Genomic DNA, 27,487 nt, shown 5'->3' on the forward strand with positions numbered 1-27,487 from the left:
CCACTGACAAAGACTTGAACTGTCTAAAATTTTAAGGGTAGGTTACTTTTAACAGTGAGAATATAAAAAAAATAAATGCAAAAAATCACATTGTATAAATTAATTATAAACATTTATTTGCATTTGGGAGAGAGAAATAAGTATTTGATCCCCTACCAACAATTAAGAGTTCTGGCTCCTACAGACCACTTAAACGCTCCTAATCAACTTATTACCTGCATTAAAGACGGCTGTCTTAATTTGTCACCTGTATAAAAGACTCCTGCCTACAGACTCAATTAATCAGTCAGACTCTAACCTCTACAACATGGGCAAGACCAAAGAGCTTTCTAAGGCTGGTTTCAGACATCCGTGTTTTAGGTACGTGTGACATCCGTTTTTAACACGGATGTCACACGTTCCAATATTCTCTGATGTGCCTCACACGTCTGTGTTTGCCCACGGACCGTGTGACCTTTCATAACCCCGCATGCACACACGCAGGCATCTCCGGCAGCACGATGTCACACGGATCGCACACTGATGTGATCCTTGTGACATCAGTGTAAAACATACCGGAGAAAATATGGGTCTTTTTAATAAAAAGATTTTGTATATTTACTTCTCTCCAGCGATGCTGTCTCCGGCTCTGCTGCCTCCCGCTCCTTATCGCCGCTCATTATACTCACTGAATATTCAGTGCCCTGTGGAGTAGCGCTGGGGACTTCAGTGCCGGGGACTGCATCGCTGGGTGAGTGTACAGCAGAATGTGTGTGTGTGTGTCTGTGTGTATACACATGCATGTGCGCTATGTGTGTGTGCGCTCGGTGTATTCATGTGTGTCTGCTATGTGTGTATATATGTGCTCAATGTGTGAGTGTGTGTGTGTGTGTGTGTGTGTGTTGAGAACCTAGAAGCCGGAACATTGCGGGGACAGCATCGGGGACTCATCATAGTTCCCAGTGAACTCTGATGAACCCATGAAGCTGTAGCGCGGGGGTCCTCAGGATGTCAGAGTTCATTGGGAACTCTGATGACCTCCTGGATGTCACTGTGCTGAAGAATACTTGCCTGTCCTTGGCGGTGCTGTATCCCTCGCTGTCCCCGCAATGCTCTGGCTTCCAGGTCCTGAGTGCGGTGAATAATCGATGAATATAATGAGTGTCAGTTAGGAGCGGGAGGCAGCAGAGCCGGAGAAAGCAGGTAAATATGAAAAATATTTTTATTTCACAGACCCGTGTTTTCTCCGGTACCTGTCACACGCATGCAAACAGGGATGTCACACGTGTGCTACACGTGAGACAGATGTGAGACACACATATGACACACATATGACCATAACCATGCGTGTGACTGGTACCTGATTAAACATGGGCGTCTGAAACCAGCCTAAGGATGTCGGGGACAAAATCATAGACCTGTACAAGGCAGGAATGGGCTACAAAACCATAACTAAGACGCTGGGTGAGAAGGAGACAACTGTCGGTGCAATAGTAAGAAAATAGAAGAAATACAAAATGAATGTCAATCGACATTGACCTGGGGCTCCAAGCAAAATCTCACCTCGTGGGGTATCCAGGATCATGAGGAAGGTGAGAGATCAGCCTAAAGGGTACTTTACACGCTGCGATATCTGTACTGATATCGCTAGCGAGCATACCCGCCCCCGTCGGTTGTGCGTCACAGGCAAATCGCTGCCTGTGGCACACAACATCGCTAACACCCGTCACACGGACTTACCTTCCCTGCGACGTTGCTCTGGCCGGCGATACGCCTCCTTTCTAAGGGGGCGGTTCGGGCGGCGTCACTGCGACATCCCACGGCAGCCGTCCAATAGCAGAGGAGGGGCGGAGATGAGCAGCCGGAACATACCGCCCACCTCCTTCTTTCCTCATTGCCGGTGGACGCAGGTAAGGAGATGTTCGTCGTTCCAGCGGTGTCACACATAGCGATGTGTGCTGCCGCAGGAACGACGAACAACATCATACCTGCAGCAGCAGCGATATTAAGGAAATGAATGACGTGTCAACAAGCAATGATTTTTCACGTTTTTGCACTCGTTGATCGTCACTCATTGGTGTTACACGCTGCGATGTCGCTAACAGCGCCAGATGTGCGTCATTAACGACGTGACCCAGACGATATATCGTTAGCGATGTTGCAGCGTGTTAAGCACCCTTAAAACTACATGGGGGAACTTGTTAATGATCTCACGGTAGCTCGGACTACTGTCACCAAGAAAACCATTGGTAACATATTACACCGTAATGGCTTAAAATCCTGCAGTGCCCGCAAAGTCCCACTGCTCAAGAAGGCACATGTGCAGGCCCATCTGAAGTTTGCCAATGAACACCTGGATGATTCTGAGAGTGATTGGGAGAAGGTGCTGTGCTTAGATGAGACAAAAAATTAGCCCTTTGGCGTTAACTCAATTTGCCGTGTTTGGAGGAAGAGAAATGCAGCCTATGACTCAAAGAACACCGTCCCCACTGTCAAGCATGGAGTTGGAAACATTATGCTTAGGGGGTGTTTCTCTGCTAGGAGCACAGGACTACTTCACCGCATCAGTGGGACAATTGATGGAGCCATGTACTGTAAAATCTTGAGTGACAACCTCCTTCCCTCCACAAGGACATTAAAAATGGGTCGTGGCTGAAAAATTGTTGGCATCTTCCAAAATTGTGAGTAAACAACTTTGTATTAAGCATGTGATGCACGTTCAAAAACAGTTGTGGCAAGTAACAGGACAGATGTGTGCAAAAGAAAATCGCACCTGAAATAATATAAAAGGGGAGAACTTGACTCAATCTTTGTATAGTGTGTCTTTGTGTGCCACATTGAGCATGGAGAACAGAAAGATAAGGACTTGAAAACCTAAATTGTTGATAAATATTAGCAATCTTAAGGATACAAGTCCATCTCCAGAGATCTTGGTGTTCCTTTGTCGTCCATGGTGCACAACATAATCAAGACGTTTTACAACCCATGGCATTGTAGCTAATCTCCTTTCCATGGATGGCAGAGAAAAATTTATGAAAGGTTGAAACACAGGATAGTCTGGATAGTGGATAAGCAACCCCAATCAAGTTCCAAAGAAATTCAAGTTGTTGTAGGATCAGGATGCATCAGTATCAGTGCAAACTATCTGACATTTGAATAAAATGAAAAGCTATGGCAGGAGACCCAGGAGGACCCCCACTGCTGACACAGAGACCTAAAAAGATAAACTGTAGTTTGCTAAAATGTACGTGAGTAAGGGTACCTTCACACTTTAGCGATGCAGCAGCGATCCGACCAGCGATCTGACCTGGTCAGGATCACTGCTGCATCGCTACATGGTCACTGGTGAGCTGTCAAACAGGCAGATCTCACCAGCGACCAGTGACCAGCCCCCAGCCAGCAGCGATGTGCAAGCGACGCTGCGCTTGCACGGAGCCGGCGTCTGGAAGCTGCGGACACTGGTAACTAAGGTAAACATCGGGTATGGTTACCCGATGTTTACCTTAGTTACCAGCGCACACCGCTTAACTTAGCGTGTGCAGGGAGCAGGAGCCGGCACTGGCAGCGTGAGAGCTGCGGAGGCAGGTAACGAAGGTAAATATCGGGTAACCACCTTGGTTACCCGATGTTTACCTTGGTTACAGCTTACCGCATGCTGTCAGATGCTGGCTCCTGCTCCCTGCACATTCAGGATTGTTGCTCTCTCGCTGTCACACACAGCGATTTGTGCTTATCAGCGGGAGAGCAACAATAAAAAAACGAACCAGAGCTGTGTGTAACGAGCAGCGATCTCACAGCAGGGGCCAGATTGCTGCTCAGTGTCACACACAGCGAGATCGCTAATGAGGTCACAAAAAACGTGACTCAGCAGCGATCTCAGTAGCGATCTCGCTGTGTGTGAAGTACCCCTAAGCCAAAATCCTTCTGGGAAAGTGCCCTGTGGATAAATGAGAGAACTTTTTGGTAAAGCACATCATTCTACTGTTTACTGAAAATGGAATGATGCCTACAAAGAAAAGAGCATAGCACCTACAGTCAAATATGGTGAAGGTTCAAAGATGTTTTGAGGTTGTTTTGCTGCCTCGGGCACTGGGTGTCTTGACTTTGTGCAAGGCATCATGAAATCTGAAGAAAACCAAAGGATTTGGGGCTGAAATGTAATGCCCAGTTTCAGAAAGCTGTGTTTGCATCCTAGGTCATGGGTCTTCCAACATGACAATGAGTCCAAATATACTACACGTAGCACCCAGAAATGGATGGAAACAAAGAGCTGGATAGTTCTGAAGTGGCCAGCAATGGGTTTGGATCTAAATCCCATTGAACACCTGAGAGATCTTAAAATTGCTTTTAAGGGAAGGCACCTTCAAATATGAAAGACCTGGAGCAGTTTGCAAAAGAAGAGTGGTCCAAAATTCCAGCTGAGAGGTGTAAGAAGCTTGTTGATGGTTATAAGAAACGAGTGATTGCAGTTATTTATCCCAAAGGGAGTACAACCTAATATTAAGATGAGGGTGCCAACAATTTTGTCCAGCCCATTTTTGACGTTTTTTATGAAATTCTGGCTAATTTGCCTTGTTTTCTCTTTTATTTGTGTTGTATAAAGAAAACGCACACAACACATGTGTATAACAAAACATGTGTAATTGAAATAATTTTCTGGTAGAAATACTTTTTTTTCTAAAACAGTTTCAAGGGTGCCAACACTTTCGGCCATGATTGTATAATAGCTAGCAATCCAAGCCTTCTAGCTTCCATTTTTTCGGTTCAGTTATCATCCTTAATCAGTTTGACAGGTTTTCTTTAACCTTTATTTGTTTCACTATGTGTGTTGTGACTTTATTGTTTTTTTTCTTACGGTGTTCATTACCATTTTTACTAGGCAGTTGGTAGCCTATAATTGGAAAGATGGTGCCTTCCAAGACTTGACTTTTTCTTTCTCTGAAGTGTTTAGAAAATTCTCCTTTAAATTTCTTGCATGTATCTTCAGTAACAAATCTAGGAAAACAGGCATATTTATGTATTAGCAGATTCCTTTCTCTCCTGATTATATAATTGGTACTCGTCTACTGTTCAGTTAAATACACTTTGGTCATGATTTAGAGCCTGTGTGCTTGAAACGCGAAGACTGTCTACCTCCAGGTCGTGGATCTTTTTTTCCATTTTAAAAAAATTACTAAATAAATGTGATGTTTTTAATCTACTTTTTTGGATTCCTACTGCCATGAGTGCTGGATACCTCCCTCTTGCCTGTTTGGTATTGACTCATATCAAGCTAGTTAGACAGACTGGACTTTCTGCGCTCACCTGTAACAAGACCTTCTTGGAGTGAGCTGATTAAATGTTTGAACTTTCTTGCAAATCATATATGAATGAGCGGTCACATAACGACTACTAAACTACTAAAACCGCGACGGGGTGGGGGGGCACCAAAGAGAATTCTTGCCCTGGGTGCCATAAAGGCTAGATACACCTGTGTCTACTGTAACCCTTTCCAAAATCCTGGCCAGAATTGTTAGACTGACCTCTCTCCCTATTACAGTTCTGTGTTCTACGCATTAGTACGACAGCACCATAGCCTTATACATGTATTGTACCCCAGTGTTCGTCTGACTTCTATAAAGCGGAACACAGTTTTTTACTTTGGTAGGATCCTGAGTGACTGAAGGTTTTGGTTTCCAATAAGCGCTTACTAGATGGTTAAATTATTCATATATTTAATCAAATTATCAAAATATTACCAGAAAAGGTTTTAAGAACTTAATGTAGGACATACCCTAACCGATATTGTTTCTTCTCAGGTTTTGCCGCTTGTTCACTGAATGTGTTAATTTCCTTATTTCCACACTGCAAAAAAATGATAGAGAAAAATATTGTTTTTGTAGATTGTGGAAAAACATAAAATACTATTTTGTTTTTTTATTATTATTATTATTATTATTATTAATAATAAGTTTTAATTCTATAGCTCCAACAATTCCGCAGCACTTTACAATTCAGAGGGGACATGTACAGACAATATGAGACAATACAAAATTTCAAAATTCAGATACCAAGAGGAGTGAGGGCCCTGCTCGTAAGCTTACAGTCTATGAGGAAATAGGGGAGGCATAAACGGTGAATTGGGGGAAAAAACTTGTCATATATGGGACGGCCATAAAAATAATAGGGGATTCAGAACCAGCTGCAAGAACCGGTCATCAGCCAGAATTTACACAAGTATAGATATGGTTTAAAAAAAAATGCATCACAGAAAAATCAGATCTACAGCATTTGTATAACTGGATCGAAATTGAAGCGAATTCTGTTCCTTCATAGTTGTGCTGCCCATACATTGCTGTATTGTAGATTTCTGCCTCTTGCATCACTCGATTTATTCCTCGAATGTCTCTGCTTCAATGGGAGCTGAGCTTCAGTACCGAAGAATGCCCACTATACTGTGGTGTTAAGCAGCTCAGGCTCTGTGCACTAAGTACTTCCGGTAGGCTTGGGCCTGCTAACAGGGGATCAGAGGGGTGCTAGACCCCATCAATCTGGAATTGCTGACCTTTGCTAAGGACATTAATATAATAGTCCCAGACAATAGGTGTAAAATTCTGCTTCTAGCTTGCCTTCTGTAAGGAGAATTGGACTTTCCAAGAAGCAATCAAAGAATGAGTAGAAATGAGTTTGGTTTTAGAGCAAGTACATACCTGGTTTTGGATGAGTTCTTTGCAGAAGTACTGCATGGGTGTCTCACTCTTTTGCCATTTAGTAAAGTCAGTTGCAGAGTTATTGCTAATGATAAGGACAGCTTTGTCTTGATTGATCTTCGATGCTCTGTACATTATCTCCAGTGTTCTTTTGAAATCTTGAATCCGATGCAGAAATTTTGAAGATGGTATCTTGGCAAACAATGAGCACTATAATAAATAATGATGTTTACATCTGCTTTAAACTCAAGCTCAATAGGATCTGATAGACACTGATGGTTTGTCAATCTGTCAGAGTTGTAGTTTCCTCCAATAATAAACTATGATGTACCTATGAGCCTTAAGTCCACTATACACATTAAATGGCTGTTGGCAGAAAGGTGATTCGGCCAGCAGCCATATTAGTCGGCACTCCCACACCCAGGAGTTCTTGTTTGGCTAAGTGATTGTGTTCTCTGAGAGCAGTTGCCAGACATTGTCTAGCAATAGCTAATCTTAGGGAGGCAATATGATTAGTAGTCCAAAATTGGACATTCCGGGGGGATGTTTTCCCTGACAATAAATTGTCCAGAGCTATCATACACATAAGACTATTGACTGACCTTAGTCTAAAGGGTATGTGGGGCTTAAGAGTATAGTCAAATTGTGTGGCCAATAGCTGCATGATTGTGAAACAAAATTGTGCAACAGTTAGTCATTATGGTGGGAAGAGCTTTGGCTGCATGTGGCCAGTAAGGCTGCTTTCACACTTGCGTTGAACGTCATCCGTTGCATTGCATTGTGTGACGGATGCGTTGCATATAGTGGATGCAACGGATCGTACAAAATAGTGCAATCAGTTATAGTTTTTTTTCTTGACTTTACATATCTGGGCATGCGCAGTTGTGTAAAGACGGATGCGTTAACGGAATCAGTGAACATAGGCGTCCATTATAAAACAACGGACGCCGACGGAATCCTGCAGGTTGCATTTTTTTTTACACTCCGCCAAGCGCAGAGAAACACTACATGCAGCGTTCCATCCGCCAGGCAGATGCAATGCAGCGTCGGCTGACGGCAAGGCCATCCGTTGCTATCCGTAGCTAATAGAAGTCTATGAGGAATAAAACGGTTTCCTGCAACGGTTACCGTAATTCCTCAAGGCGGTGGATAGCAACAGATGCCGTTCAACGTAAGTGTGAAAGCAGCCTTATACCTTCACCATAAAACTTATATATGTTAAGGTATACAATTTATGTCGAACATTTCCCAACATGTCGGTATCTGTCTTTATACTGCATGTTTGCACAATATATTCTTACTTCAGTCTGGAACAAAATGAGTAACACATTCCGCTCCCCTTAAGTAAATAACCTAATAGGGTCGGGATACAGGAAAAAGCAGCATGTTTGCTTCTTGCCTCAAAATTGACTTGCCACAATATAATAATTACCTTTAGTGTCCCTTGTGAAATAGTCATTTTTTGCAGTTCTGCTTCAGAATGTTCCCGAAGAAGTCTCCAGTAATCTTTGCCACTCTGACCTTTAAAATATAAAATGTGATATTTAAAAAATTCTGTGTTCAAACAATATATATTTTGCCAGGGATAGAAGATCTGGACTGGAAAATGTACCAAACTGCAAAGCAAAGTCAAATCATACGACAGTTGTATTAGAGTGTTATGGGTGAATTTTTATTTTGTTTTAGACCATTTTTTTTATTGAAAAACATTTTTTTCTCTTTTTTTTTCTGTAACCAAATATTGCTTTTTGTAAACTAAAAACAATGGAAATAATAACAGTTCTTACCAATTTTTCCAATAAGTAAAGGTTTGACTGCATTTACTGGAACTTCATAGGAAGGGTCAAGAAATTGTTGAGCCAATTGTTCACCGAGAAACCTGGAAAGAATTAAGTTTCTGTAGAGTATATCTTGTCTATATTATTTTAATTTAGCTAAAATGAAATGTATGATCAGAAATTAGCTACTGCTTAAATTGTGCTTCTGTGTCAAAGGGGTTAGGCTATGTGCGCACGTAGCATTCTGTCCCTGCAGAACTTTCTGCAGCGATTTGAACAGAACACGTGCGCTTCAAATCGCTGCAGAAAGAGTCCGTAATGAAAAAAAAAAAGCCGATTTCATGCGCTCTGAGTGCAGCCCCTCCCATAGACAGAGCGGGAGATGCATGCAGAGCGCATGGAATAAGTGACATGTCACTTCTTAGAACGCGCGCTTTGGGCAGCAGCCGAAGTGCTGCGCTCTAATACGCCACGTGCGCACGTCTCCTGCATAATCTTCATAGATTATGCTGGCGACGCAGGACGCATGCAGTTACGCTGCGGTGCAGATCGCAGTGTAACTGCATGCAAATACGCAACGTGCGCACATAGCCTTAGCCAGGACTCTTACTACCCCCCCAACTATAAGGTTAAGAACTTGCTGGCAGGTAGTAACTGTTCTGCCTCTCAAATATCTCTCCCCCCTCAGGTGATGATTCTCCAGATTCTTTTGACCACAGAGGCTGTCACAGAGGGTGGAAAGGGAAAGCAGTGAATATTCATAAGATTAATGAGCAGACCTGGAAGCAGTGTGACAGCCACCGGAAACTCAGAATAATTGTCCTGCTTTAATCCCCAGTTTGCTTCCTTTGGCAGTCCACTAGCCCTTACTAACACCTTTTTCCATCAATAAGTATGGGGTCCCCATAGACTTATATAGGGTTTCAGATCCAGGCTCAAGTCCAAGTCCAGTCTCGAACCGGACCTTTTTTCTTAAGTCCAGCTGGACTGCCGAATTCAAACATCTGCAGGTTCTCCCATCTCTAGTTACAGGTCATTGGAATCTTACCTTTAATGATAAGGATTCTGCTGAAAACTTGCTGGAAAAAAACCTTCAATACCCACTGTGAAAATTGCAGGATTTTAATTTTTTTCTTTTGCTAAAAGATGGGATGTCTGACCACTGCTTCATTCATCCTCTATGGCAGACCTGGGCAAGGGGCGGCCCGGGGGCCACATCCGGCCCGCCTGCTCTCTGTGACCGGCCCGCCCGTCTTCAGCCGGTGTAGTGGAGCCGGGCTGCAGCGTGCCGAGCAAGGAGAGATCCTGTGCAGGTCCGCACAGTCAGTGCAGGCAGCGGAACGCAGGAGTCTTTCCTCTGTTCCCTGCCGGCACTAATTGTCAGTGACACACGCGCGCTCTGACGTTGTCAGTACTGCGCTGCATGTGTCATTTCAAAAGTTCCCGCCGGGCAGGAGAAGAAGCAGCACAGCAGACGGAATAATTCATCCTGCACTGTAGGACCTGCGATGATGTCACCCCCATGTGACTGTGTGGGAGGAGACACAGGATGCCGGGCAGAAAGCAAGACATGCTGAATGCTGAAGAAGATGTGGACACATGATAACTGGTAATGAGAAAAGAGGGGACATGAGGGGGAAGGGGGCTGCAGGGTGAGGGGCATATGTGTGAACATGGAGCTGCAGGGTGAGTGCATATGTGTGAACATGGAGCTGCAGGGTGAGTGCATATGTGGGAACATGGAGCTGCAGGGTGAGTGGCATATGTGGGAACATGGAGTTGCAGGGTGAGTGCATATGTGGGAACATGGAGCTGCAGGGTGAGTGCATATGTGTGAACATGGAGCTGCAGGGTGAGTGGCATATGTGTGAACATGGAGCTGCAGGGTGAGTGGCATATGTGGGAACATGGAGCTGCAGGGTGAGTGCATATGTGGGAACATGGAGCTGCAGGGTGAGTGCATATGTGGGAACATGGAGCTGCAGGGTGAGTGGCATATGTGGGAACATGGAGCTGCAGGGTGAGTGCATATGTGGGAACATGGAGCTGCAGGGTGAGTGCATATGTGTGAACATGGAGCTGCAGGGTGAGTGCATATGTGGGAACATGGAGCTGCAGGGTGAGTGGCATATGTGTGAACATGGAGCTGCAGGGTGAGTGCATATGTGGGAACATGGAGCTGCAGGGTGAGTGGCATATGTGGGAACATGGAGCTGCAGGGTGAGTGCATATGTGGGAACATGGAGCTGCAGGGTGAGTGCATATGTGTGAACATGGAGCTGCAGGGTGAGTGCATATGTGGGAACATGGAGCTGCAGGGTGAGTGGCATATGTGGGAACATGGAGCTGCAGGGTGAGTGCATATGTGGGAACATGGAGCTGCAGGGTGAGTGGCATATGTGGGAACATGGAGTTGCAGGGTGAGTGCATATGTGGGAACATGGAGCTGCAGGGTGAGTGCATATGTGTGAACATGGAGCTGCAGGGTGAGTGCATATGTGGGAACATGGAGCTGCAGGGTGAGTGCATATGTGGGAACATGGAGCTGCAGGGTGAGTGGCATATGTGGGAACATGGAGCTGCAGGGTGAGTGCATATGTGGGAACATGGAGCTGCAGGGTGAGTGCATATGTGGGAACATGGAGCTGCAGGGTGAGTGCATATGTGGGAACATGGAGCTGCAGGGTGAGTGCATATGTGGGAACATGGAGCTGCAGGGTGAGTGGCATATGTGGGAACATGGAGCTGCAGGGTGAGTGGCATATGTGGGAACATGGAGCTGCAGGGTGAGTGCATATGTGGGAACATGGAGCTGCAGGGTGAGTGCATGTGTGGGAACATGGAGCTGCAGGGGGAGTGCATGTGTGTGAACATGGAGCTGCAGGGTGAGTGCATATGTGGGAACATGGAGCTGCAGGGTGAGTGCATATGTGGGAACATGGAGCTGCAGGGTGAGTGCATATGTGGGAACATGGAGCTGCAGGGTGAGTGCATATGTGGGAACATGGAGCTGCAGGGTGAGTGGCATATGTGGGAACATGGAGCTGCAGGGTGAGTGGCATATGTGGGAACATGGAGCTGCAGGGTGAGTGGCATATGTGGGAACATGGAGCTGCAGGGTGAGTGGCATATGTGGGAACATGGAGCTGCAGGGTGAGTGCATATGTGGGAACATGGAGCTGCAGGGTGAGTGCATATGTGGGAACATGGAGCTGCAGGGTGAGTGCATATGTGGGAACATGGAGCTGCAGGGTGAGTGCATATGTGGGAACATGGAGCTGCAGGGTGAGTGCATATGTGGGAACATGGAGCTGCAGGGTGAGTGGCATATGTGGGAACATGGAGGTGCAGGGTGAGTGGCATATGTGGGAACATGGAGCTGCAGGGTGAGTGCATATGTGGGAACATGGAGCTGCAGGGTGAGTGCATATGTGGGAACATGGAGCTGCAGGGTGAGTGGCATATGTGGGAACATGGAGCTGCAGGGTGAGTGCATATGTGGGAACATGGAGCTGCAGGGTGAGTGGCATATGTGGGAACATGGAGCTGCAGGGTGAGTGGCATATGTGGGAACATGGAGCTGCAGGGTGAGTGGCATATGTGGGAACATGGAGCTGCAGGGTGAGTGGCATATGTGGGAACATGTAGCTGCAGGGTGAGTGGCATATGTGGGAACATGGAGCTGCAGGGTGAGTGGCATATGTGTGAACATGGAGCTGCAGGGTGAGTGCATATGTGGGAACATGGAGCTGCAGGGTGAGTGGCATATGTGGGAACATGGAGCTGCAGGGTGAGTGGCATATGTGGGAACATGGAGCTGCAGGGTGAGTGGCATATGTGGGAACATGGAGCTGCAGGGTGATTGGCATATGTGTGAACATGGAGCTGCAGGGTGAGTGCATATGTGGGAACATGGAGCTGCAGGGTGAGTGCATATGTGGGAACATGGAGCTGCAGGGTGAGTGCATATGTGGGAACATGGAGCTGCAGGGTGAGTGCATATGTGGGAACATGGAGCTGCAGGGTGAGTGGCATATGTGGGAACATGGAGCTGCAGGGTGAGTGGCATATGTGGGAACATGGAGCTGCAGGGTGAGTGGCATATGTGGGAACATGGAGCTGCAGGGTGAGTGGCATATGTGGGAACATGGAGCTGCAGGGTGAGTGGCATATGTGGGAACATGGAGCTGCAGGGTGAGTGGCATATGTGGGAACATGGAGTTGCAGGGTGAGTGGCATATGTGGGAACATGGAGCTGCAGGGTGAGTGCATATGTGGGAACATGGAGCTGCAGGGTGAGTGCATATGTGGGAACATGGAGCTGCAGGGTGAGTGCATATGTGGGAACATGGAGCTGCAGGGTGAGTGCATATGTGGGAACATGGAGCTGCAGGGTGAGTGCATATGTGGGAACATGGAGCTGCAGGGTGAGTGCATATGTGGGAACATGGAGCTGCAGGGTGAGTGCATATGTGGGAACATGGAGCTGCAGGGTGAGTGCATATGTGGGAACATGGAGCTGCAGGGTGAGTGCATATGTGGGAACATGGAGCTGCAGGGTGAGTGGCATATGTGGGAACATGGAGCTGCAGGGTGAGTGGCATATGTGGGAACATGGAGCTGCAGGGTGAGTGCATATGTGGGAACATGGAGCTGCAGGGTGAGTGCATATGTGGGAACATGGAGCTGCAGGGTGAGTGCATATGTGGGAACATGGAGCTGCAGGGTGAGTGGCATATGTGGGAACATGGAGCTGCAGGGTGAGTGCATATGTGGGAACATGGAGCTGCAGGGTGAGTGGCATATGTGGGAACATGGAGCTGCAGGGTGAGTGGCATATGTGGGAACATGTAGCTGCAGGGTGAGTGGCATATGTGGGAACATGGAGCTGCAGGGTGAGTGGCATATGTGGGCAGGGCTGTGGAGTCGGTAAGCCAAACCTTCGACTCCGACTCCGACTCCTCAAATTCTCTTGCACCGACTCCGACTCCGGCTCCGACTCCGACTCCTACATATATTGCTTATAGTTAGGTGAAAAATTTATTGTAGTACATGAATATGTGTATGTGAACATCAGACATTTAATAATTTTTATGATACAATAATCAAGATATTTGGATAGAACATAAAATATATTTATTGGAATACAACTTTAGAACACAAAAAACTGTAATAAATTGTAAATATGTAATACACTATGTAATATACAGTAGATTACATATATATCTTGTGTGTGTGTATATACACTGTATATATATATATATATTATATATATTACATATTTACAATTTATTAGTTTTTTTGTGTTCTAAAGTTGTATTCCAATAAATATTTTATGTTCTATCCAAATATCTTGATTATTGTATCATAAAAACAATTAAATGTCTGATGTTCACATTGTACTACAATAAATTTTTCACTTAAATATAAGCATTATACTAAATGTTGTTATTTAGTAAAATATTCAGCACATTCTGCATTGCACTCCTGTCCCCAATTTATTATATATTTTAGGAGTCGGAGTCGGTGCATTTTATACCGACTCCGACTCCACCAAAATGAGCTCCGACTCCGACTCCGACTCCACGACTCCGACTCCGACTCCACAGCCCTGTATGTGGGAACATGGAGCTGCAGGGTGAGTGCATATGTGGGAAGATGGAGTTGCAGGGTGAGTGCATATGAGGGAAGATGGAGTTGCAGGGTGAGTGGCATATGAGGGAAGATGGAGTTGCAGGGTGAGTGCATATGAGGGAAGATGGAGTTGCAGGGTGAGTGGCATATGAGGGAAGATGGAGTTGCAGGGTGAGTGGCATATGTGGGAAGATGGAGTTGCAGGGTGAGTGGCATATGTGGGAAGATGGAGTTGCAGGGTGAGTGGCATATGTGGGAAGATGGAGTTGCAGGGTGAGTGGCATATGAGAGCTGCAGACTGACAGAAGGATGTGAAGGGGTGCAGAGTGTTTGAGAGGGGTAAGTTGGGGTACAGGCAGGGTGTGTGACATATGGGGGTGTAGTGTGTGTGATATGGGGGTGCAGGCTGTATGGGGAGCAGGGTGTGTGACATATGGGGGTGTAGTATAATACAGGTGTGCTAAATAGGGGGTGTAGTGATGTAGTATATTACAGGTGTACTATATGGAGGTGTAGTATATTACAGGTGTGCTATATGGAGGTGTAGTATATTACAGGTGTGCTATATGGAGGTGTAGTATATTACAGGTGTGCTATATAGGGGGTGTAGTGATGTAGTATATTACAGGTGTGCTATCTGGAGGTGTAGTATATTACAGGTGTGCTATATGGAGGTGTAGTATATTACAAGTGTAGTATATGGGGTGTAGTGATGTAGTATATTACAGGTGTACTATATGGAGTTGTAGTATATTACAGGTGTACTATATGGAGGTGTAGTATATTACAGGTGTACTATATGGAGGTGTAGTATATTACAGGTGTGCTATATGGAGGGGTAGTATATTACAGGTGTACTATATGGAGGGGTAGTATATTACAGGTGTGCTATATGGAGGGGTAGTATATTACAGGTGTGCTATATGGAGGGGTAGTATATTACAGGTGTACTATATGGAGGGGTAGTATATTACAGGTGTGCTATATGGAGGGGTAGTATATTACAGGTGTACTATATGGAGGGGTAGTATATTACAGGTGTGCTATATGGAGGTGTATATTACAGGTGTATATAGGGGTGTAGTGATGTAGTATATTACAGGTGTATATAGGGGTGTAGTGATGTAGTATATTACAGGTGTACTATATGGAGTTGTACTATATTACAGGTGTAGTATATGGGGTGTAGTGATGTAGTATATTACAGGTGTATATAGGGGTGTAGTGATGTAGTATATTACAGGTGTACTATGTGGAGTTGTAGTATATTACAGGTGTGCTATATGGAGGGGTAGTATATTACAGGTGTACTATATGGAGGTGTAGTATATTACAGGTGTGCTATATGGAGGTGTATATTACAGGTGTATATAGGGGTGTAGTGATGTAGTATATTACAGGTGTATATAGGGGTGTAGTGATGTAGTATATTACAGGTGTACTATATGGAGTTGTAGTATATTACAGGTGTGCTATATGGGGGTGTACTATATTACAGGTGTAGTATATGGGGTGTAGTGATGTAGTATATTACAGGTGTATATAGGGGTGTAGTGATGTATATTACAGGTGTACTATATGGAGTTGTAGTATATTACAGGTGTGCTATATGGAGGTGTACTATATTACAGGTGTAGTATATGGGGTGTAGTGATGTAGTATATTACAGGTGTATATAGGGGTGTAGTGATGTAGTATATTACAGGTGTACTATGTGGAGTTGTAGTATATTACAGGTGTGCTATATGGAGGTGTACTATATTACAGGTGTAGTATATGGGGTGTAGTGATGTAGTATATTACAGGTGTGCTATATGGAGGTGTAGTATATTACAGGTGTACTATATGGGGGTGTACTATATTACAGGTGTAGTATATGGGGTGTAGTGATGTAGTATATTACAGGTGTAGTATATAGGGGTGCAATGATGTAGTATATCAGAGGTGTATTATATAGTGGTGTAGTATAATACAGGTGTATATGGGGGTGTAGTATATTACAGGTATATGGAGGGAGTATAGTATAATACAGGTGTAGTATATAGGGGTGTAGTGGTGTAGTATATTACAGGTGTAGTATATAGGGGTGTAGTGGTGTAGTTTATTACAGGTGTAGTATATGGAGGGGGTGTAGTGATGTAATATATTGGGTAGAACTGAGGTAATTATATTAGTCCGGCCCTCTAAACCAATCCCAATTTCTCATGCGGTCCTATGGGAAAATTAATTGCCCACCCCTGCTCTATGGGGTTACCAGAAAAAGCCAAGTGCAGAGCTTGATAGCCACATCGAGAATGAAAGTAGTAGTGGTCAAACATGCCGATCCAGTCTTATGGCAATGAAAGTACTACATCCTTCCAATTGCTGTGGCTTCCAAAACTCGGGTCCCCACCAACATATCCAATGAATAGGTGATAAAAGAGTTGTCCAGTGAAAACAAGTTAAGTCAGTCTTTACCACTGTGTAATAGCATGGTACCAGACAGGGAGGGGTTCATCTGTAAAGTATTAATCTAATGGAAATAATCTTATCCTTATTGATTAACAGAGAGAACAATTAATATCCATATAGAAAACAATCCACTTTGTCAAGACCAATACACCAATAATACATACAAGGGACAAAAAACAACACCATAACCAGATTCTACTTGATCACCACATAGGAAGAGAATAATGCTACCTACTGATCATTATAAAAATCACAGTACTAACACTAATTTTAAGATTAATGACATCACACAGAAGACCACTGTAATTAGTATATATTTTGAGTGTATAGGTAACTCCAATTATTACAGTGGTTTTCCAAAAATAAGACACTGTCTTATACTTTTTTTTGCCCCCCAAAAAGCGCTGCAGGTCCTACCTCTCGGTGTCCAGTGTGATTGCGGGGTGTCTGCTTTCTATAATGAAGTAACCTGCAGTATCTTCAACTTTTTTAGCTGCATGGACACTTCATAATTGAACCACGACTAGGGCTTATTTTCGGGGTAGGGCTTATATTTAAGCCTTGCACATAAAATGCTGAACATCCCTGCTAGGGCTTATATTTGGGGGAGATCTTATTTTTGGAAAATCACGGTAATTAGTCATGTCTACAATTGAAGTAATACATGTCCACTTTTCTTCTTCATCTTCTGCATACCGCTATGACTTCTTCCAACTCATTAGAGGAGGTGACCATAGGAAAAAATTGTTAAATCAAGAGTTTTAGGTGGACCTACTTATTACAAACATGAGTACTACGGGGCATGAGTCTTAAACAAAATTTAATCTACCATTATACAGTTGAAATGAGAAGTCTACATACACTATCTAAAAAGACACATATGCATGTTTTTCTCACTATCTGACATGAAATCAGAATAAACCTTTCCCGTTTTAGGGCAATTAGGATTGCTAAAATTATTTACATTTGCCAAATGCTAAAATAATGAGAGAGAATGTTTTAAGGCATTTTTTATTACTTTCTGCAAAGTCAAAAGTTTACATACACTAAGGCGGGCTTTACACGCTGCGACATCGCTAGCAATTGCTAGCGATGTCGAGCGCGATAGCACCCGCCCCTGTTGTACATGCGATATCTGGTGCTTGCTGCCGTAGCGAACATTATCGCTACGGCAGCTTCACACGCACATACTTGGTCGGCGACGTTGCTGTGACCACTGAACAATCCCTCCTTCAAGGGGGAGGTGCATTCGGCGTCACAGCGTCGTCACCGCGACATCACTAAGTGGCCGGCCAATAAAAGCGGAGGGGCGGAGATGAGCGGGACACAACATCCCGCCCACCTTCTCCCTTCTGGAACACAACACATGGGAAAGAGTGAGCACAACTACACCAAACATATACTGGAAAATCCAGAATAATGGAATCAAGCAAGAGGAGTCCCTTGTTGCATGCAAAAAGTGTGAAAAAGTTTATTAGTAACACAGAGAAATATTGTTAAGACCATTTAAAAATGGGAAAGATCAAAAGAATGATCTACCCATGAGCAAATTGGCACATCACCAACCAAAACCTCATGAATTAATATAAAGCATACAAGCTCAAAATAGCAGTACCAAAGGACAGTATACAGCAGTACATAGTCACCAATTGTAGGATTCACATAAATATGGTACAGATCAAAGAGAGCTAATACAATACCAGGTAAGTAAATAGTGAGGGAGGTGGTATGGGTGCGCCTGCCCCACGCGTTACGCCACCATATGTGGCTTCATCAGGGGTAAGTGTTGTGTTCCAGATTCTATTTATGGGTTGAAGCACACTTCCATTACCTATATATATTTAATGGTGGTGCCGTCCCTATTTTGTTCTATCACCTTCTCCCTTCTGCATTGCCGGTGGACGCAGGTAAGGAGATGTTTGTCGTTCCTGCGGTTTCACACACAGCGATGTGTGGTGCTGCAGGAACGACAAACAATATTGTATCTGCAGCAGTAATGACATTATGGAAATGAACGACGTAACACAGATCAGCGATTTTCTACGCTTTTGCGCTCGTTCATCATCGCACCTAGGATTTACACATTGCGATGTCGGTACCGTCGCCGGATGTGCGTCACTAACGACGTGACCCCGATGATATATCGGTTGCGATGTCGCAACATGTAAAGCCCGCCTAAGATTACTGTGCCTTTAAACAATATGGGTTGATACACACGGCACTTCTAGGGTGGTGCTCAAATAGGGTCCAAAACCATCTCAAGTAGAAGTAGAAACTTGGCACTCAAGATCAAGGTGAATAGTGGTTTTTATTGTGAAGAACTTGTAGGACCAGCACAAGCACAGACGTTTCAGTCAAAGACCTTCATCAGTGTGCAAGAGGGTCCTCAGAAGGTATAGCAACTTGGCAAACAAGCGGTGGACACCCTGTCATACTCAGCTACGCCGTTTGCCAAGTTGCTATACTTTCTGAGGATCCTCTGCACGTACACTGATGAAGGCCTTTGACCGAAATGTCTGTACTTGTGCTGGTCCTACAAGTTCTTCACAATAAAAAACACTATTCTCATTGATCTTGAGTGCTAAATTTCTACATCTAATTTAAACAATATGGGACAGCCCATATGATGTCATGTCTTTGGAAGCATCTGATAGATTTGTTGGCAACATCTGAGTTAATTAGAGACACACCTGTGGATGTATTTTAATGCACACCTGAATCACACTGCATCTTTGTGTAACATCATGGGAAAGTCAAAAGAACTCACCCAAGATCTCAGGAAAAGAATTGTGGACTTGCAAAAGTCTGGTTCATCCTTGGATGCAATTTCCAGATACTGGAAGGTGCCTTGTTCATTTGTACAAACAATTATATGCAAGTACAAACCAGATGTGAATGTCCAGCCATCATACCTCTCAGGAAGGAGATGGGTTCTGTGTACCAGAGATGAACGTGCTTTGGTCAGACATGTGCATATCAACCCAAGAACAAAAGCAAGAGACCTTGTGAAGATATTGGCAGAAACTGGTAATATTTTGTCATAATCCACAGTAAAATGACTACTGTATCAACATGGGCGGAAAGGCCACTCTGCCAGAAAGAAGCCATTACTAAAAAAGAAACATAAAAAAGCCAGAATATTGTTTGCAAATGCACACTACAACAAAGACCTTAATTTTTGGAGACATAACCTGTGGTCTGACGAAACTAAAATTGAACTGTTTGGCCATAATGACCATCATTACGTTTGGAGGAAAAAGGGAGAAGCTTTGAAGCCTAAGAACACCATCCCAACTGTGAAACACAGGGGTGGCAGCATCATGTTGTGGGGTTGTTTTGCTGCAGGAGGGACTAGTGCACTTCACAAAATAGATGGCATCATGAGAACAGATGATTATGTGGCAATACTGAAGCAACATCTCAAGCCAGTAACTTAAAGCTTGGGTGGAAATGGGTCTTCCAGTTAGATAATGACCTGAAGCACACTACTAAACTGGTTACAAAGTAGCTTATGGATAACAAAGTCATTGTTTTGGAGTGGCCATAACAAAGCACTGATGTCAATACTATTGAAAATTTATGGACAAAGCTGAAAAGGCAGGTGCGAGCAAGGCGACCTACAAGCATGGCTTAGGGTACCTTCACACTTTAGCGATGCAGCAACGATCCGACCAGCGATCTGACCTGGTCAGGATCGCTGCTGCATCGCTACATGGTCGCTGGTGAGCTGTCAAACAGGAAGATCTCACCAGCGACCAGTGACCAACCCACAGCCAGCAGCAACGTGCAAGCGACGCTGCGCTTGCACGGAGCCGGCGTCTGGAAGCTGTGGACACTGGTAACTAAGGTAAACATCGGGTATGGTTACCCGATGTTTACCTTAGTTACCAGCTCACACCGCTTAACTTAGTGTGTGCAGGGAGCAGGAGCCGGCACTGGCAGGTGAGAGCTGCGGAGGCTGGTAACGAAGGTAAATATCGGGTAACCACCTTGGTTACCCGATGTTTACCTTGGTTACAGCTTACCGCATGTTGTCAGACGCCGGCTCCTGCTCTCTTCACATTCAGGATTGTTGCTCTCTCGCTGTCACACACAGCGATGTGTGCTTATCAGCGGGAGAGCAACAATAAAAAAACGAACCAGCACTGTGTGTAACGAGCAGCGATTTCACAGCAGGGGCCAGATCGCTGCTCAGTGTCACACACAGCGAGATCGCTAATGAGGTCACAAAAAACGTGACTCAGCAGCGATCTCAGTAGCGATCTCGCTGTGTGTGAAGTACCCCTTAGTTACACCAGTTCTATCAAGAGGAATGGGCTCAAATTCCTACCAACTATTGTGAGAAGCTTGTGGAAGGATATCCAAAAGTTTGACCCAAGTCATAAATTTAAGGGCAATGGTACCAAATACTAATGAAAGGTATATATACTTTTGACTTTGCAAAAAGTAATAAAAATGCCTTAAAACATTCTCTCTCATTATTCTGGCATTTGGCAAATATAAATAATTTTGGTAATCCTAATTGACCTCAACTGGAATAGTTTATTCTGATTGCATGTCAGATAGTGAGAAAAATATGTGTATGTGCCTTTTCAGATAGTGTATGTAAACTTCTGGTTTCAACTGTGTATAATTATTTCTTGGTATTTTTTATTGTTTATATTGTGATGCTTATTAACATATGCAATTCATTCACTCGTGCTTGGTAATTCTATGCAAGTTGTGATAGGTTTCTTTCCCTATGTGATCAAACAGGAAATTATATATAATGCCATTCTTTTTTCACCATCTTTTTATGCAATGATTAAGAACGTGGCCATCTGAAACTCATTTGCTTTTTCCATGCAGGTGATGCAGCTGCGATTGTTTTTAATATTCTGAAATATTAATTTGGATTTTATTGGATGTCGCTGGAAGCTGCATTTATATACGTTTCTTCTCTCTTCACCCTCGTAGCACCAAGTTGTCCAATGACTCCGGACTATACAGTGGGTGAGCTGACTTTTCCTCCCAGTTTAATACTTCTTCCAACCATGACCCTTCTCTGTGAACTGAAACACAGAGATCTAAAGCTAATGCCTTTTGAAGCACCCTCCCCACTTTTTCCCCCACTTCTACTGTCATAGGTGTGTTGCGACCACAGGTGACATCTTGTATTGTGGTGGATTTACTTTCATTTGATGCTAAAAGGACCAGGGACTCTTTCCTTGCTGGCTGAGATTACTCTTAGCCTTAATCACAGCTGCAGCATTTTGTCCTCATGAGCTTCCGCAATCCATATCCACTCCTGGTTTTACTCCATGCCAGTGATAAATTTTCTATATGGTTCACTTTAGAGGAGCCTTTCTCTGGAGAAGCTGAGGTATAGTTTTAGCTGCAGCTGTAAAGTTTCCTGGTTAGGAAGCCAAAGAGTGTTTTTGTTGTCTTTCACCACCCATTTGTCTTTCCTTTCTTGTGTTGTTTTATTGTAATAGTGGGACTAGTGTCTCGTTGGCCTACTCACTAGCCAGAGTAAATTCAGGGTCAGCGAGAGCCTAGGCATGTGACATTGAATGGGGGGAAAGACCTGTCTAGAGACATTAGAAAGCTCAGGGATCAGTCACAGGTGAATGTGAGGTGGTGACCCATTTTTCCCTCTTCCTATCCCTGGGTCTTCCATCTGCATCTTCTCTGGTTTTCCCTCTGTGTTGCGCCACATGCCAGGCATTATCTCGCATCGGCGTGACATTATCACCAGTCAAAAACATTTTACAGGATTCAATATGAATGCAGATGCGACTTTATCTCTGGAAGTGACGGATCTGCGGTTACAGGTTATGTAGCAGTTGCAGCAGATTGCCAGTCTGCTGCTCTCATCTTGCAACCAGACTCAACCTAAGCCCAAGATAGCTTTCACGGACAGGTTTTCTAGGGGGAGGTATAAATTTGTGGTTATCGGGAATGTTTGTAAACTCTATTTCAAGCTTCACCCTTGCTCCTCAGAGAGTGAGGACCAGTGAGTGGGGATTTTTGCCTCTCCCGCAAGGAGATCCCCTGTCCCGGGCCTTCTCCCTTCCAACTGATTCTCAGTCCTCTTGGTCGGTAAATTAGTTTCTTGTGGCCCTGGGTCTCATTTATGATAACCATGACCGAGTCTCCCTTACTGAGTCCAAGCTACATAGGCTTCGGCACGGAATCTGGTCAACAGAGGAATTTTCTTAAGAGATGGGCCTCTGACACAAAGTTGAATGACCATGCCCTTAGAATTCATTTCTGTTAGGGCCTGTCTGAAAGGATAGAAGATGCCCTTGCTATGTACAAAGGACATGAATCTTTGGAGGCCTTTATGATAGACCCATCAAGGAATAAACCTGTGCTGACCCCCTCTTCTGTAGTTCTTCCCAGGGAGTGAAAGTGCCACTCCCCGGTATGATGTCTACCCTGTACCAGATAAAGAAGAGAAGTGCCATAGTGCCACCCTGGTTTTCTGCACATTGAGTATCCTACAAAGTAAAATGTTTAACAGTAATAATGCCTCCTTTTGTCACAATCTCAATGTAGAAATATTCCTCCCTGTTGCTCCGTAACTGTATTAATGCATATGTTCTCTTATGTGAGTACCATTCAATAGTAACATTTTGTTGTTGTGCTTGCATACAGCAGTAATGTCCTTTATGCTGAAATACAACATTAATGTCCCCTCCGAATATAGTAATACTGTCCACTCGTGATGGGTGGACTCGCAGATACCCGGGATCAGGGGTTAAAACCGGGTTTAAAAAAAACAAACAAACCTGGTTCAGGACCAGTATTGATCCTGTAAATCTGGCCAGATGCCAGTCCCCATATAAATCTATGGGGACCCAAATCAGGCGCTTAAAAATGGTGGTAGAAGGGATAGGGGGATTGGAGCAAATGCTTCATACTTACCAGGGTGGATAAAAATCTTGATTTTTTTAAAAAAATCAAAAAAATCAGATTTTTTTGATTTAAATCAGATTTTTTTGATTTAAATCATTTGATTTAAATCAGATTTTTTAATCAAGTTGTACACAAGCAAAACTTTGTCTTTTTGCAAATCTAATTGTTTTACACAAATAAAAATATTAAAACAGTTGATTATGAAACCTAATAATTTTTATTTGCACTATTAAACACTCAGAATTGAACTACAGAGAGTAAGTACTTTTTAACAATAGCCTATCTCTAACGTTTGAAGTAAGCAAACATCTTCAGTGAATACATCAGTCCTTTAAGCCTACTGTTTATTTAGGACTTTTAATAGGAAAACCAGTTGTCCTGCTTTAGCAGTTCCTAAGCGGTTTCGGACTGTTGTGTGCACAAAACCAAATGAAGAAAACAATCTCTCTACTCCTGCGGATGAAGCCGATGCAGTCAGTAGCTGAGTAGCTAGATTTATTATCAACAAGTTTGGGCATGTCAACTGAATGCAGGGAAAAAGAAACTAAACCAAAACTGAAACCAAGCTAGAAGTGTGGAATTAAAGGGGCAGTATGAACAAAATGTGGAGGCTATTAATAGTTTATACAATTAAGACATGCTGCTTTTAAACACCTACCTATTGCCATATAGTAAAACAAAAAAGATTTTTACTTACTTTGGGGTCCCCCCCTCACCCTGGCGTTAGATCGTTGCCCCTAGTTTCGTCCGTGTAACTATGGGCGCACATGCACACTGCTCTCACTTCTCATTTTAATCGTGATTTATATTAAAAAAAAACCTTTTGATTTAAATCAGTGATTTAAATCATGATTAAAATCATGATTTAAATCGATCCGATTTAAATAGAAAAAAATCTTTTGATTTAAATCGTGATTTAAATCATGATTTAAATCGGTGTGATTTAAATCAATCCACCCTGATACTTACCAGTCTTAGCACAGCAGCTCATTTTCTTCATGCATATGCACTGCTTCACCCACCCACCAGCAGTCCTTGCGTCTCTGATTAGTTGTTGTCAGACAGCGCCCCACCCTGTGATTAAAGAAGAAAATGGCACTTCCTTCGTATAATTTCAAAGGATGCTGGGGTGCACTTCAGGTTCCAAGGCCATGTAAACAAGAAGTAACAAGGCACTCCCAGAATGTGATGAAAGATATATTTATTAATGTGCTTGACAACAAGAACGTTTTCGGCCCAAAATTGGACCTTCCGCAGTAGCACATATGTGAGGAGGAACGTAGTGTGGACTGCAGGCGCGGAATCCACCGATGCATGGGGGCAGCCCCCATATTGATTTTTCTGGCTAACACAGTACCACAATATAATTTTATATTGTACATCACACAAATGTTGAAACGCCACGAAGAAAATATCTTTCATAATAGAGTTAAGGTCCAGCACTAAAAATCCAGACTGGAATTGCTACTTACTGTATACAATTCCAGTTTACTAACACTTGTAGTAAATCAGAGTAGAAAACATCTAATAGTCTGTTTCCAAATAATACACATACAAGTGCATCTCAGTAAATTAGAATATCATCAAAAAGTTAATTTAGTTCAGTAATTCAATACAAAAAGGGAAACACATTATATATAGTCATTACAAACAAAGTGATCTATTTCAAATGTTTATTACTGTTGATGTTGATTATGTCATTCAAAACTTTGGGGAGAGATTCACAATGAGTGGACTGCTGCAGGAGTCAGTGCTTCAGGAGCCACCACACACAGACGTATCCAAGACATGGGCTACAACTGTCACATTCCTTGTGTCAAGCCACTCAAGACCAATAGACAACAACAGAAGCGTCTTACCTGGGACAAGGAGAAAAAGAAATGGACTGTTGCTCAGTGGTCCAAGGTGTTGTTTTTAGATGAAAGTAAATTTTGCATTTCATTTGGAAATCAAGGTCCCAGAGTCTGGAGGAAGAGTGGAGAGGCCACAATCCAAGCTGCTTGAGGTCTAGTGTGAAGTTTCCACAATCAGTGATGTTGTGGGGAGCCATGTCATCTTATGGTGTAGGTCCACTGTGTTTTAAGAAGACCAGCCATCTACCAGGGAATTTTAGAGCACTTCATGCTTCCCTCTGGCAACAACTTTTAGGAGATGGAAATTTCATTTTTCAGCAGGACTTGGTACTTGTGATTACTTCCAAAATTACCAATACCTGGTTTAATAGCCACAGTATCACTGTGCCTGATTGGCCAACAAACTCACCTGACCTAAACCCCATAGAGAATCTATGGAGTATTGTCAAGATGAAAGATGAGGGCCACCAGATCCATCAATGCAGACAAACTGAAGGCTGCTATCAAAGCAACTTGGCCTTCCATAACACTTCAGCAGTGCCACAAGCTGATCGCCTCCATGCCACGCTGTATTGATGCAGTAATTCATGCCAAAGGAGCCCTGACCAAGTATTGAGTGCATTTACTGTACATACTTTTCCATAGGCCAACATTTCTGAGTTTAAAATCATTTTTTCAGTTGGTCTTATATAATATTCTAATTTTTTGAGATAATGGCTTCTGGGTTTTCATTGGCTGTAAGCCATAATCATCAACATCAACAGAAATAAACATTTGAAATAGATCACTTTGTTTGTAATGACTTTATATAATATATGTGTTTTCCTTTTTGTAATGAATTACTGAAATAAATCAACTTTTTGATGATATTCTAATTTATTAAGATGCACTTGTAATCGAAGAGCAAGAGGGAAAGAATGACAATTAACCAAGAGGGAGATCTTTCATACGATCTGGACCACTGGCCGTTACAAGATGAATAACATCAATCTCAGTGAAATAAACTTTTCAGGAACTATAAATTCCATTGCCATGAAATGAAAATGATGAGAAGTTAGAATTGGACAAAGTTTAGACTATGCATTCCATAAATCGCATTCATAAGTTTGGACTGAACCACAACAGAAATCCAATTCACTATTCAATCTATTGATTATTCTATTCTGCAGAAGGCATGAAGAAATAAGCAGTATTGAAAGAAAATCTTCAAAATGTCATATGTCTGAATGACACTTTGTATTAACATGTGGTTCTCATGTCATTACATCTGCAGAGATAACAGTTATACAATTATTGTTTTCATACTGATTTTTCATCAAAAACATCTTTGAGATATGAGACATGAGTTGTAAAACATTTACTCACTTTTGTAAAAGTAAAACATGGGGTTCTAAAGCTGGCTTCTCTTCGACAACTTCATCTCTTCCACTTTGAACTGTCCATTCATCATCTTCAGTAGTTGAGAGAAGTGGTTCCTGTTGTTTTTCCAACATGCTGTCCAACGTGTGTGATGAATCCCTCTTTACCAATGTCAATACTGAAGATTTCCTAGGAGAAAATGGGCATTTACCCATCACTGTCATACCTCAGGTGCAAACACTCGACTTTATATTGCTAAATCGTTTGGCTATGAACACTCTTAATGGCACTTGGTTCGAATTACATGAAAATACCTACAAAATAATTTAGTCTGTGTCAGACCTTGTACACACTTGAAGCATATATATTGTACACCACGCCTCCATTGTGCCTGGTGGTATACAACCAGGTTTCTCTACCAACTTTTTGCCATGGGTATTGCTGCTTGATTCCCTGGTAGACAACTGTTAACGCCTAGAGAAATATAATTTGCTCATATGGATAATGCTGACTGCTTCCCCCAGAGCATATACTGTTCTTTCGTAGTAACCCTCCACTTTGAGTAACACAGAAGGGTCTTCTCCTCTACTGTATATGGACCAGATTTTTCTAAAGGACTTTATAGCTTTAAAAACTGTATCAAAACATTTGCTAACGTTTGCTCAGACAATGTTGAGTATATTAAAACACAAGAAAGATAAGAAGTCTTTCAATTTTGCCAAGGAATAAAACATAATCATCCCATGAAGCCAATAATATATGCTGTATAATTATTTATTATGACAATTGCTTCAGGACAAAACAAATAATTGGTTACAAAAAAACATGGATACAGTGCAGAGGG

General features: G+C 43.1%; 1 protein-coding gene across 2 annotated transcripts in view; it reads right to left on the reverse strand.

The window, feature by feature from the left end:
• The window catches only part of TSGA13 (testis specific 13), a 40,704-nt gene extending 13,882 nt beyond the window's left edge, over window positions 1–26,822 (reverse strand). The window contains exons 1-6 of one of the 2 annotated variants that reach the window (XM_075342604.1): window positions 9,495–9,831; window positions 8,456–8,547; window positions 8,101–8,189; window positions 6,669–6,878; window positions 5,753–5,823; window positions 4,847–4,974 (exon numbers count right to left, since the gene is read on the reverse strand). In XM_075342604.1, coding sequence (XP_075198719.1) covers window positions 4,847–4,974; window positions 5,753–5,823; window positions 6,669–6,878; window positions 8,101–8,127 — 436 coding nt within the window. In that variant the 5' untranslated portion in view covers window positions 8,128–8,189; window positions 8,456–8,547; window positions 9,495–9,831. Of the gene's footprint in view, window positions 1–4,846; window positions 4,975–5,752; window positions 5,824–6,668; window positions 6,879–8,100; window positions 8,190–8,455; window positions 8,548–9,494; window positions 9,832–26,649 lie in introns of those variants that run through there. The other variant, XM_075342603.1, reaches the window with a different exon arrangement.
• Between the last annotated feature and the right edge of the window lie 665 nt (window positions 26,823–27,487).

Source organism: Anomaloglossus baeobatrachus, chromosome 4, assembly GCF_048569485.1.
Source record: "Anomaloglossus baeobatrachus isolate aAnoBae1 chromosome 4, aAnoBae1.hap1, whole genome shotgun sequence".
Taxonomy (NCBI): Eukaryota; Metazoa; Chordata; class Amphibia; order Anura; family Aromobatidae; genus Anomaloglossus; species Anomaloglossus baeobatrachus.